The sequence below is a fragment of the Neofelis nebulosa genome, chromosome 1, assembly GCF_028018385.1.
Source record: "Neofelis nebulosa isolate mNeoNeb1 chromosome 1, mNeoNeb1.pri, whole genome shotgun sequence".
In the NCBI taxonomy this organism is placed as follows: Eukaryota; Metazoa; Chordata; class Mammalia; order Carnivora; family Felidae; genus Neofelis; species Neofelis nebulosa.
In genome coordinates this window covers 116,668,989-116,681,907 of record NC_080782.1, presented here as the reverse complement: position 1 = coordinate 116,681,907, position 12,919 = coordinate 116,668,989, and the positions used below count along the sequence as shown (strand labels likewise).

The window sequence follows — 12,919 nt, the reverse complement described above, 5'->3', positions numbered from 1 at the left end:
GACAGTCAAATGTCAGGAAGTAAGGGCTGAACCCAGTGCAATGATGAGAATGTGACACTGGCCACTACTCTGTTGTCCTCTGTTTTTACAAAGTCCATCATACCAAGACCCTCGGCTGTTTGAAACTGAGCTTGAGGTATGATGAAAAGATGAAAAGAACTAAAATTGGCTCCCTCTTCTGTGTATTCAAACTTGATCACACTCTGTACTCTCCTGGTCTTGACTTTTTTAAAAGGGAGCAAGGTAGTGAGCCAAGAAGAGGGCTTGGCAAATGAAAGAAAAGAATGGAGTGTGGGTGAGCCCTCAAAGGCAGGTGAGACCCTCAGGCTGGCTTGCACATGCTCAGAAATGGGAAAGCCACATTTCCACTAACCCTGGCCCCTCTTCTACTCTGCCCCACTGTACCAGGAGCCTTGGTTTTCTTCCATAGGTCTCATTACCAGTCAGTTCACAAACCTAAGACCATCTGAATGATGACTGAGTTCTCCACTACAGGTTTTCAAACCCAGAACTATCAGCCACCACCAATATAATTTTATCACTAAATGGCCAACTGAACTCAAGTTAACCTAGACTAGCCTAGCATAACACACCTATCCTATGCTGTGACTTTTTTTTTTTTTTTAATTTTTTTTTTTTTCAACATTTTTTATTTATTTTTGGGACAGAGAGAGACAGAGCATGAACGGGGGAGGGGCAGAGAGAGAGGGAGACACAGAATCGGAAACAGGCTCCAGGCTCCGAGCCATCAGCCCAGAGCCTGACGCGGGGCTCGAACTCACGGACCGCGAAATCGTGACCTGGCTGAAGTCGGACGCTTAACCGACTGCGCCACCCAGGCGCCCCTATGCTGTGACTTTTTAAAACTCAATTGTGGATTGTCAGGTCAGAACGTGTCTTCAGCCGTGTCTTTCATTAGAACATATTAAATAAGCAAGACCTATTTTAATCAGAGCTATTTTCTGGGTCGTGTTCCTGTTTTCCTTGCCCAAAACTGCATCTCCTGTTTGTCTTCTAACTGGAAGGTAAAGTTACTGTAACCAAAGCTATAGAAATACTTAAGCTACGAAAAATAGAAGACCCAGTGTCATGCAGCAGAATGGGAAAGTGCCAAAAGAGACTCATGCACAAATTTGAATACCTTGAGAGAAGTCAATGTCATGGTGATAGACCAAAAAACATGCAAGTGACACAGACCAGAATCTGAGAAAGGAGGGATAATGACGAATAATTTGTTAGTGTTTATTATTTCTGGGTTGATGATTCTGGGGACTGATTCAGTTCCTTTGATAAAGACACCAATAGATAAGAAAGGGAAAATCTCACTGAGGGGAAATAAGACTTCACATTCAGGGTGGGAGTGAAAGGAGTTAGATATTCCTGTCTAATCAGTAATCTTCTATCTGTAAATTGTGCTTTGAGATGAAAGAGGATGTGATTTCTTAGATGTGACAACAAAGACCCAGACAAAAGAGGTTGGTGAGCATTTAAAATTTTTGTACTTTAAAGAACACCATCAAGAAAAATAAAAGACAAGCCCTCCACTGGGAGGAAATAGTAACAAATCATATATTTTATAAGGGAGTCATATCCAGGATATATAAAGAGCACTTAAAATTCAATAATAAAAAGACAACGCAATTTGTTTAAAGCAAAATATTTGAATAGACATTTCTCCTAAAAAGATAAATAAATGACTAGTAAGCACACGAAAAGAAGCTCGTAGTTATTAAGGAAGCGACAGTCAAAACCTCAGTGGTTACTACCTCACACCCACTCTAATAGCAATTGTCAAACAACAACGACAAGTACTGCCAATGATGTAGAAACCTTCTACAGTGTTGTAGATTGGAACCTTCATACAATGTTGAGGGGAATGTAAAATGATGCAGTTACTTTGAAAAACAATTGAGAAGTTCCTCAAACAGCTAAACATAGAGTTACCATATAACCCAGTAATCTCACTCATAGGTATATACCCAAAAAAATGATAACATATCCATACAAAAATGGATACCTAAATGTTTATAGCAGCATTGTTCATAATAAGTAAAAAGTAGAAATAGTCCAGTATCCATCAACTGATGAGTGGATGAATAAAATGTGGCATATCCATGTGATAGATTATTTGGTAACAAAAAGGAATGAAATACTGATACATGTTACAATATGAAGTTCAAAACCATTGTGCTAAGTGAAAGAAGTCAGAGGGGTGCCTGGGTGGCTCAGTTAGGTGGGCATCAGACTCTTGATTTTAGCTCAGGTCATAAGGTCACGGTTCATGGGATCGAGCCCTGCATTGGGCTCTGCCCTGACAGAGAGGAGCCTGCTTAGGATTCAATCTCCCTCTCTCTCTGTCTCTCTCTGTCTCCACCCCGCCACCACTCCTTCCCCATTCATGTTCACCTTGTCTCTCTCTCTTTCTCTCTCTCTCAAAATAAATAAACATTTTTTTAAAAGTAACAAAAGACTACATATTCTACAGTTCTTTGTATATGAAATGTCCCAAATAGGCAAACCAATGGAGACAGAAATTGAAATAGTAGTTGTCCAGGGCAGGGGTGTGGAGGAAGGAGAGTAATCGGTTCAAAGGATTATTAATGGGTTCAAAGCTTCTTTGGGGATGATGAAGATGTGCTAGAATGAGTTATGGTGATGGTTGCACAACTCAGTAGATAGACTCAAAACCATTGAATTATAAACTTTAAATGGGTTAACTTAATGGTATGTAAATTATATTTCGTAAAGCTCTTAAAAGTTAACACAAATGGGGGAATAGCAACCACATTCACGTAAAAAGAACAGAATTGTCACTGTTTGCTTTAGGAAACTTTCTGTAGCTATAGGCAATCAAGACCCAGCTTTTTTTTAAGTCTGAACTAAAATTACTTGCCAGAACCAGAAGCTGGGTATCCCATTGCTGTTACTGAAAATGATAACCTTTCACAATGAACCTTTAATGCACTAGTATTATCTGGGGAAAAGGAAACATTGGGGTCTCAGTGTGACTCCCTTATAATAAGGTCATGTGATTTCTGAAAAAGTAACCACCAGGTCTGAAGTTATCAGCATGTTAACTCTGGGGATGGTTGGTGTAACACCAAACATCCTGAAAGAACATATGTATTATACTAAAGACCACATCCTCAGCTCAGAAAAGAAGAATAAGATATTTCTAATAGAAAGAATACAGAATATTCTTCCTTGAGGGACTGAGGTTCATCTGTCTTAAAGACATTCTTCAATATTAGAACAAAAATGGGACACCTGGGTGGTTGAGTCAGTTAAGCGTCTGACTTCAGCTCAAATCATGATCTCCTGGTTGATGATTCGAGCTCCACATTGGGCTCTGTGCTGACAGCTCAGAGCCTGGAGCTTGCTTCAGATTCTGTGTCTCCCTCTCTCTCTGCTCTTCCCCACGTGCACTCTGTCTCTTTCTCTCAAAAATAAATAAACACTAAAAAAAATTTTTTAATATATTAGAACAAAATAGCCATGTCTACCATTTTCCTTCTTTAGCTAAATCCAGAAAGGGAGGGGAAAGGGGGAGAGGGAGAAAAGGAACGGTGGGGGGAAAGAGAGAAGGAAAGAGGGAGAGAGGGAAGGAGAAACTCAGTATCTTTCTTATATCTGAAGTTGTATCATCAAGCAATCAGGGGAAGCACAGAGGGCTGCAAAGAGCCACCACCTCCTCCCCCCACCTCCCTCTGTCTCCATACCTGCCACAGACTTCAGACAAGAGCACAATAAATTATCCTCCACAAAATGGGGAAGGAAAATGTAGGGAGGAACTTCCTAACAAATAAGACTTCCTTATGCACCTCTACCTGGCCTTGGCCTATTAATCCTTACATAACCCAAGGAGATAACTAGAAAAAAATATGATTGGTGATCAATTTTTAGGACACTTTTCCAACCTCTAATTTAAGTCTTAACAGATGCCATTAGTGGATACAGAAGATAGTTCTGCTATTGATGAAAACTAAAATCCTCAAAATTTCTGCTGAGACATTTTAAAGTCTCTCCTTGTGGGGGCACCTGGATGGCTCAGTCAGTTGAACGTCCAAATTCGGCTCAGGTCATGATCTCACGGTCTGTGAGTTCGAGCCCCACATTGGGCTCTGTGCTGACAGCTCAGACCCTGGAGCCTGCTTTGGATTCTGTGTCTCCCTCTCTCTCTGCCCCTCCCCCACTCATGCTCTGTCTCTCTCTCTCTCTCTGTCAAAAATAAACATTTAGGGGCGCCTGGGTGGCGCAGTCGGTTAAGCGTCCGACTTCAGCCAGGTCACGATCTCGCGGTCCGTGAGTTCGAGCCCCGCGTCAGGCTCTGGGCTGATGGCTCGGAGCCTGGAGCCTGTTTCCGATTCTGTGTCTCCCTCTCTCTCTGCCCCTCCCCCGTTCATGCTCTCTCTCTGTCCCAAAAATAAATTTAAAAAACGTTGAAAAAAAAATAAATAAAAATAAACATTTAAAAAAAAATTTTAAATAAATAAATAAAAATAAAGTCTCCCCTTGTATAATATGTTCAGAGGACAACAAGGTCCTCTCACCCCCATCCACAAATATAGAATTACCATCCTTTGCCTTAGCAGTCCTAGCAAAGGAAAGCATGCCCAAGGGTAAGGAGCAATTATTCATTGTTGTCAGTTGTGTTTCATTTCTTAACGCTCAAGTTACAAATTGGAAAGAAGAAAACCACATCCTTTGTACCCTCAATATATAGTGTCAGTGAAGAACTAACACAGATTTTCATGTTGACTGATTTGAGGTGGGGATACCAGCCACAATGAGGAACTCCTATACATTTCTGGCATCCTCTCTCTTGATTGCCATTTTTCTCCTGCTAATTCCTGGAGGTAAGACTGATTCTCATCATTTCCATTATAACCATTAAGCAAAGTGGAGCAGACTCTCAGTGAACTTTAGGCAATATTAGCTCAGGGTAAGAGCAGATTTTTTGTTCCTCAAGCTTTAACATTCTTTTTTACATTCTAGCTGTTTATTTTAAAAGGAAAAACATCCTTCTTTCTTCTCTAAAATTGCTTCACAAGAAATAATAGAACCACCAGGGTTTAATACTGCCAATTTATACCTTGAAAATTGCCCCCTAAAATTGCCTAAATGTTAAAACAATAAAAAATAAAAAAAACCTCTTGGGTTAGGAAAATAAATATACCTTTCTGGAAAGGAATAGTGGTATTCAGCCTTTCTGTAGAAAATGCATAGATACTTTTTTTTAATGTTTTATTTACTTTTGACAGAGAGAGAGCGCATGAGGGAGCATGCAAGCAGGGGAGGGGAAGAGAGAGAAAGTCAGAAGATCCAAAGCAGGCTCCAGGCTGACAGCAGGGCCCGATGTGGGGCTTGAACTCACAAACTGTGAGATCATGATCTGAACCAAAATCAGATGCTCAACAGACTGAGCTGCCCAGGCACCCCAATGCATAGTTTTAAATAAAATTCAAAAACCTGACTTAGTCACCCAAAACAAATTAGAAACGATTTGAAATTGTATCATTTCCCTAGGCTAGTGTGTCATAGAGAATGTCGCCACCTTGACTCTTTGGAAGTGCTATGGTTTTTAGTATTAAGCTAAGTCTTGGGTACACCACCTAGTAACCAACCTACCTGGTTTTGTGTGAGCTACACGGGCACCAGTTTGAAATGCTGTGAAACTCACAGCATTATCACAAGACTGGTTGTAGCCCCTGGGTGGCTCTAGGTTTTCCTTGAAATCCTTCAAGAAAGTGAGGACTGGTCTGGGGCTGCCTGAACTGTGCTGATGTTAAGGACCAGTCATGTGTTTATCTCCAGGTCCATCAGCTTCTGGAGGTGGGAATGGTGGGCAGGGGCTGATGGAAAACCTATCTCACCAGGAATTTCCAAGGAAGTTCTATGGTTTACCTTGCAACTAAAAATGAGAAGAAATTTTTAAAATAACAAGGTTGAAGTATTTGGGGGACAAAGGGGTGGCATAGGATGACTGTGTTCGGGCTTGTTAAGTCCTCAACAACAGCGAAAACAGAGCAGATGAAAAATCCAATGATATCTTTTCTTCAAAGGAAACAACAAAAGCAGCTTGCTCTGCTTTGTTTCCTGTGGTCAGAGAGAGCAATGTGGGCCCGTAAAGGGAACAGACACAGCAGATCACATGATGCTCTGGACCAGCGATCTCAACCCTCTTACACATTAGAATACTCTGGAGGGCTTTTTAAACAATGCTCGCATCCAGCCCCAGCTCCAGAGATGCTCATTCATGTTGATTCTGGGTGGAGACCAAGAGTTGCTAGTTTCCCAAACTTCTCACCTGCTCTAAACCCTTTTCCTGACCCTCATAGGAGTGGTTGGTTGCAGGAGATGTTGACCTTTTCTCTGAGGCCAGTGTATGTGTGCACCAAACAGGTGACCCTGAAAAATGAAGTAGTGTACTGACTTTATGATTTCTGCAGCCCAGAAGGTCTAAAGACGCACCTTTTAAATCTATCCACGCATGACTCACCCAAGGAAAATTTAAGATGTGGGTGAAGTTTTCTGCGTTGCTCTAACTTCCTTATCCTTTACCTTTTAGAGCCTAGAATTTCCCCCTTCCCAACTCACTTCCAGAAATGAGAGCCATTCAGGTCACTCTCTTCCCCTTCTCTCACTCTCATTATTTGCATCTTACTGTGGATATGGCAGTGAGTTAGCTTTATAAATGGAGTAGCAGGCCCTGTGCCCTTTTTTAAGAAACCATGAGTCTCAGCCAATAGTCAGGAGACATATTTTGGGAAAATCCAAGAATATCTGGTGTAGGAAGGTGGAGACTCAGAGTACATCACAAAGACCCAAGATCACTAAACCAGCATGGATCATGAGCCTTGTGTGTAGGTCTCCTGTTCTCTAGTAATGAAACTATACTCCAGCTCTGTCATCAAGGAAATTTGACTAAGGCACCATTTTCTCCTTATAGCATCTTCTTCCTTCTCCTCCCTCGTTGGAGAAGGCCTTCATGAAACCATGTGTTTGAGTCTGCAGGTTGAAGGGGAGCCTTGGGTGCAATAGGTATTATTCTCTCAACTTAGGAATGAGGAGAGTACATGTTTCAATAAACAGAGAGCTCCCAATGACCAAAGAACTCGTAGGTGAGGGCAGAGCTAAATGGTGCCATATCAGTTTGTAAGGTGTGTTTTTTTGCAAGGGCTTTAGGTGACAAGGGCGGTTCTCAGTCTTCTAAAAGCTTTTCCACTTCCCCAGATTAATAGCCGGAAGGGAGGAAGGAGGAGTGCAGATCGTTACTAGCATCTCCGGTAGTAACTGTTACTGGTGCCGACCAATGCACCAATGTCTGCCCTTTGCAAGCCCTGAGGCTTGAGGTCACTGGTTGTGACAGATCTCCAGCCTGATAATCCCCTGGAACTGCCAATGGCATGGCTTCTGTGGGTGAAACGGCAGGACCCTCTCAGGTGTCCAATAGGAATGGGCTTTACATTCAGACATCTGAACACCTGCGTAGGGTTTGGAGGTGCTCTCATCTGTCTCCTCTCCAAGGAGGAAATGCTTGTCTGGTCTTAGAAACATGGCTTGAGGTAGAGCTCTTTGGGGTGGGCACTGACTTAAGTTGCCTTTTCCTTTTTCACAGATTTCTGTGTAAAAATTATTGGAGGAAATCAAGTGACTCCTCATTCAAGACCCTACATGGTGCTACTTAAAGGAGAAAATATCTGTGCCGGGGCTCTGATTGAAAAAAACTGGGTATTGACTGCAGCTCACTGTGTCCTGTAAGTGCTTGGGTTTTAAAAAATGTTTGTGGAGATATTCTCATTTGGGGGAATAATTCTCTTAACAAGGAGAATAAACTCACTAAAACCACAGGAAGTTCATGTGTAACTTCATATCACTGAAGTCTCCAGGAAATTGCTCTACCCCAGCAGGGAGTTAAGCCCACAGAATCAGACCAATGGGGAATCCACAGTGAGCACCCACACTTCAGGTAGAACTCCTCTGGAGCTGCTGGGTCCAGGTGCTGCAGGGCTTTGCTTCTGGCCTTGACTTCATGACTAGAGAGAATAAACCACAGTCTGGAAGGATAAAACTGAAGTGTCCCCTCAGGAGCCTGAGCACAATAGTCAAGTAGAGAAAGCTCGTGTCTAAAACCTTCCCGTTGCCCCTAGTGAACTTCTCTCACACTTCAGCCATCTCTTAACACCTGCTGACTACTACCTTCAAACCTCCGCCAGGCTTGGGTTTTCCTCCATTCTCTAAATCAAACCTGTAAACCTGGGCTGTCCCTTGTGAAAGCCACTGTCATTTTGGTTATGTAAATTTCCATGCGGCTCTATGAATTTAAGTTGAAGTTAAATAAAATTGCAAGTTTAGTTCCTTGGTGGCACTAGCCACATTTCACATTTTCAATAGCCACATGTGGCTAGTGGCTACCATATGGGACAGTGCAGATGTATAGAACATTTCATCATCCATTTGCACTCTACTGGAAGTACAGTTCTAGCCTCTTGAGTGAAACTCACATCAGCTGATGTAATGGAAGAAAACTATGTGTAATGGAATAATAGTGTGTGATGGGGGGAAAAAATCACTGGAACTATCTGTTTAGTGTAGTTTATACTAGGTTGTGAATGACACTAACCTTAATTATTAATATACCAGAGAATATTTTTTTAAATAGGCTCCATACCCAACATGAGACTTCAATTCATGACCCTGAGATCAAGAGTCACATGCTCTACTGACTAAGCCAACAAGGAGCCCCCTGAGTATTTTGATTTTATTAACCAAATGAACCTTTAGCATGGAGTAAAAAAAGAACCCTGGCCCCCTCCTTCAGATCACCATCCCCCACCCCCAATATACACACACTCAGTGCCATGCAAATAGGGTCCTTCATTGGGCAGTGATATTTCTGGAAGTTTGCCCATTTAAGTTTGTTACAAACTTAAATCTTACAAAGATCCCTCCAGTGCATTTCTCTAAACTATCCAGTGCCTTTTGCTTCTGTCTCTAGAACACTGAGAATTTTGTGTTTTAGTATTCTGCAACCTGATTCTCTATCACACCTCAAGGTGGGTTAAGGGATACAACACTAAAGCCCCAACCCACATGATCCCAAGACTTGGCTTAGCTGCTATGGAATTCTCTTGTTATTTACTTTTCAATTAACCTAGTTTAGCATGTTATCAAGAAGCTGGTGGTAATAACGATGAATTCACAAGCAACTTTTTATTCTTCAACGTACACTTTTTTCTTTCTGAGCCATAAACAAGTATTTCCACAGCAGGTATACTTACAAATGAGACAGTGAAACTGATCACTTAACATGCTCTGCTACTGATACAAAGAGTAAATCCTGTTAATATACTGTGTCTGTTTTCAGGAACAGAACGTCCCAGGTCATTCTTGGAGCTCACTCAATAACCAAGAACGAGCCAGAAAAGCAGATAATGTTTGTTAAGAAACAATATCCCTATCCGTGCTTTGACCAGGACACGCATGAAGGTGATCTTAAACTTTTACAGGTATGTACCTTTGGTTGACTTAAAAGTCATAGAACCTCCTACGTTCTGGCTGCCAAATGGAAATTTTTTCCTCAGTGCCCTAGAGCTATAGACTACAGTTACATAATGGGGTCCTCGAAGGTTGGGCTAGAATTTAAGTAAAAATGTGACCATCTAGATTACCTCATTTTGTTAAGTCTTCATGCTTGTCTTCTAACAGCTGACCAAAAAGGCAAAAATTAATAAAAATGTGAGCACCCTCCGTCTTCCTAAAAAGGGGGATGATGTGAAACCAGGAACCATGTGCCAAGTTGCAGGCTGGGGGAAAATTCATAATAACTCACCTCAGTCAGATACTCTGAGAGAAGTCAATATCACCGTCATAAACAGAAGAATCTGCAATGATCAAAAGCACTATGATTATCATCCTGTGATTGGACTGAATATGATTTGTGCCGGCAGCCTCAAGGGTGGAAAAGACTCGTGCAATGTAAGTGAAATAAGATCCCATGTTTGAGCTGTTGGAATTACTCATGCAGATATAGAACATGTAACATCATGCTTTGTCTTGTCATGGCATTGGCTTCTGTAGGGTCCTAGTGCTTTTTTTAAAGAAGTTTGATAAGATGCCAGTCAAAAAACTTAATGTTCTCAGCTTAAGTAAGTTGTTCATCAAAAACAAGTTCACTGCTAAGGCATGGGTTGATCTAGTACATCTTCTTGATTTTACAAAAAAAAAAAAAAAAAAAAAAAACACTGAGAAGCAATGTTTTTCTCATTTTTCGTATGAACATACACAGCTCTAAATTTGAAAATCTGGGACATACAGGAGAGCTGAAGTCAGGGTTCCTCTAGGGCCTCCACTCCCCATACAGAGAATCTGCAAGTGTCCATACCAGAGTCCCCTGAGTAGCAGCAGGACGGGGCTCTGCTGAAAGACAGGAGTAGAAGAGATACCTCATAAAGTTTTCAGCTCTGAGTTTATCATTTCTCACCTTTCCCAAAGACCCTGTAGAGAGAGCCTCCTCTGAAGAGAAGGAGCTGCCGTGTAGGTGGTCTGGGAGTTTAAATTGGAGACTGAGAGATCCAGAGGTCTCTGCTCTTTTCACAAGTTTGTCCAAACACCGGCAGAATCTGAATGGCTTGATTTCAGGAACAAGGCTAAGCAAATTTCAGGAAAAGATGACATCTGTCTTCTGCATCTTTGCACTTCCTGTCCTTTGCCCTCCCTCTTCCCTCCCCTCCCTTCAGCCACCACTCTGGAAATCCAGGAACCCAGAACCTTCATGCCATTGGGACCACACGCAACACCCTAAAGCCATGGCAGCATCCCAGTATGCCTGTCTGCCTCTCATCAGCCACCATCTACCATCAAAACTTAGCAGTCTTTCTCCCGTTCCCTCAGTGCCCAAGACCCCTCAGAAGTGGCTATGGGTGAATTAAACCTGAGGGACTAATTATGAAAATTTCAGGCACTGCATGAAACACACCATTCCAGGAGGGGTCCCAGGCTTGCACATAGTTGCTTAGTTCATACGCTCATAAGGCTAGTTTTTGCCTGAACAGGAGGGATCGTTGATGCCTTCACATGGCTGAGAAGGAGCTGGGCCCTCAGACCTGGCGCTCGCAGAGCTCCATGCATATGCCTCAGTGGCCCTCTGTGCAACACCAACAATCTTTCCTAAAGCCAGAGCAGTGAAATGGCCACTTCAGACTCTGGATCTCAAATACATTTAAATATGCTGATTCTAGAATTCCACTAGAGAAAACAGGATCACACAGCGGGTGGCACAGGATGCATAAAGCATTGACCCACAGCTAACTGAAAGGGCTCTGCTAGTGGAGGCAATTAGCTCTGAAGTGCGATCACTGGCTTCTGGGACCTCCCATCTAGTGTCAGATGCTCCAAAGAGACTTGAGGGAGAAATTTCTATTTGACAGGATGAAGGGAAAATTTGCTTTGGTTTTGTTCCTTTGGGAAAACAATTATCTGCTTGGAGAAACGAGAAAACATGGTATTTACTCTTTGCCTCAACATCCCATCTGCATTTGATTCTTTTACCTCTTGAATTATTAAGCATTTTAAGAAAATGACAGGGACCCCTGGGTGGCTCAGTCGGTTAAGCATCTGACTCTTGATTCATCACAGGTCATGACCTCCAGGTTGTGGGACAGATCCCCATGTCAGAAATCTCTCTCTCCTGGGGTGCCTGGGTGGCTCAGTTGGTTAAGTGTCCAACTTTGGCTCAGGTCATGATCTCCTGGTTTGTGGGATCAGGCCCCGCCTCAGGCTCTGTGCTGACAGCTTGTTCAGAACCTGGAAACTGCTCTGGATTCTGTCTCCCTTTCTCTCTGCCCTTCCCCCACTCACACTCTGTCTCTCTCAAAAATAAATAAACATTAAAAAAAATTGTTTAATAAAAAAAAAAAAAAGAATTATCTCTCTCCCTCTCTCTACCCCTCCCCACTCATGGTCACTCTCTCTCAAAATAAATAAACAAACATTTTTTAAAATGTAAATAGGAGGGTTTCCCTTATTTTTTTTTTTTTTAAGGTTTATTTATCCATTTTGAGAAAGAGTGCAAGCAGGGGAGGGGCAGAGATGAGGGAGGAGAGAGAGAATCCTAAGCAGGCTCTGTGTCGTCAGCACAGAGCCCAGCACAGGGCTTGAACCATGAGAGCATGACCTGACCCAAAATCAAAAGTCGGGTACTCAACCAACTCAGACACCCAGGTGCCCCAGGAGGGTTTTCCTTCTAAAGCACAATCAGTCTCAAAATTAGTAGATAACATGAACAATAATACATTTTATTTCATGTTCACTGGTTTATAAATAAGTTGAGTAAGCCAGTTTTCAAAATATTAAAATATTTCCCAACATTTTGAACTTTTAAGCACTAATTTTCATTTAAGTCAATGTTGGTCTTAACTCCACATTGAATGCTCCACATTAAATGGAACCTCTTCCATTCCACTAGTGATCACGTTCCATGCTGATCTCCACTACCCATCTTGTTTTCCTCCAGGGAGATTCTGGAAGCCCTTTGATATGTGAGGGTACTTATAGAGGCATTACTGCCTTTGGCCTTCCAGGGAAATGCGGAGACCCTCGAGGACCTGGCATCTATACTCTTCTCTCACAGAAGTATCTCAACTGGATAAATAAGACTATGAAGGGGCAGTTTAGATAACTATTTCATTTCATTTGCCATCACTTGTTAATGTTATCATAAATAAAATCAATTTGTGTAACTGTGTCCATTTCTCTTATAACTTTAGTGGGCAGATCTGCACTGGCAAAGTAACCTTGTGGATAATGCAATGGAGACAGGAGGAAACCAATGTAACAGTGTCATCCATGTGTCAAGTGACAATCATACTTTGCTTGCATTATTCAGCATCTCAGTGGGACCCATCAGGAGTGACAATAA

The 12,919-nt window shown here is 42.1% G+C and overlaps 1 protein-coding gene across 1 annotated transcript; it reads left to right on the top strand.

Moving 5' to 3' along the window:
- Positions 1 to 4,736: 4,736 nt before the first annotated feature.
- Positions 4,737 to 12,714, top strand: GZMA (granzyme A). Its single transcript, XM_058732516.1, has 5 exons — positions 4,737 to 4,856; positions 7,619 to 7,757; positions 9,368 to 9,509; positions 9,709 to 9,978; positions 12,515 to 12,714. Exons 1-5 carry the CDS (start codon positions 4,787 to 4,789, stop codon positions 12,677 to 12,679), a joined length of 786 nt encoding a protein of 261 aa, XP_058588499.1. The 5' UTR covers positions 4,737 to 4,786; the 3' UTR covers positions 12,680 to 12,714.
- The last annotated feature ends 205 nt before the right edge of the window (positions 12,715 to 12,919 follow it).

Bases quoted from the DNA above. Each gene is read 5' to 3' on its own strand.
- GZMA (XM_058732516.1), top strand. From the start codon at position 4,787: ATGAGGAACTCCTATACATTTCTGGCATCCTCTCTCTTGATTGCCATT. The intron at 4,857-7,618 runs GTAAGACTGATT...CCTTTTTCACAG, and splicing joins TCTCCTGCTAATTCCTGGAG to ATTTCTGTGTAAAAATTATT. The intron at 7,758-9,367 runs GTAAGTGCTTGG...GTCTGTTTTCAG, and splicing joins ACTGCAGCTCACTGTGTCCT to GAACAGAACGTCCCAGGTCA.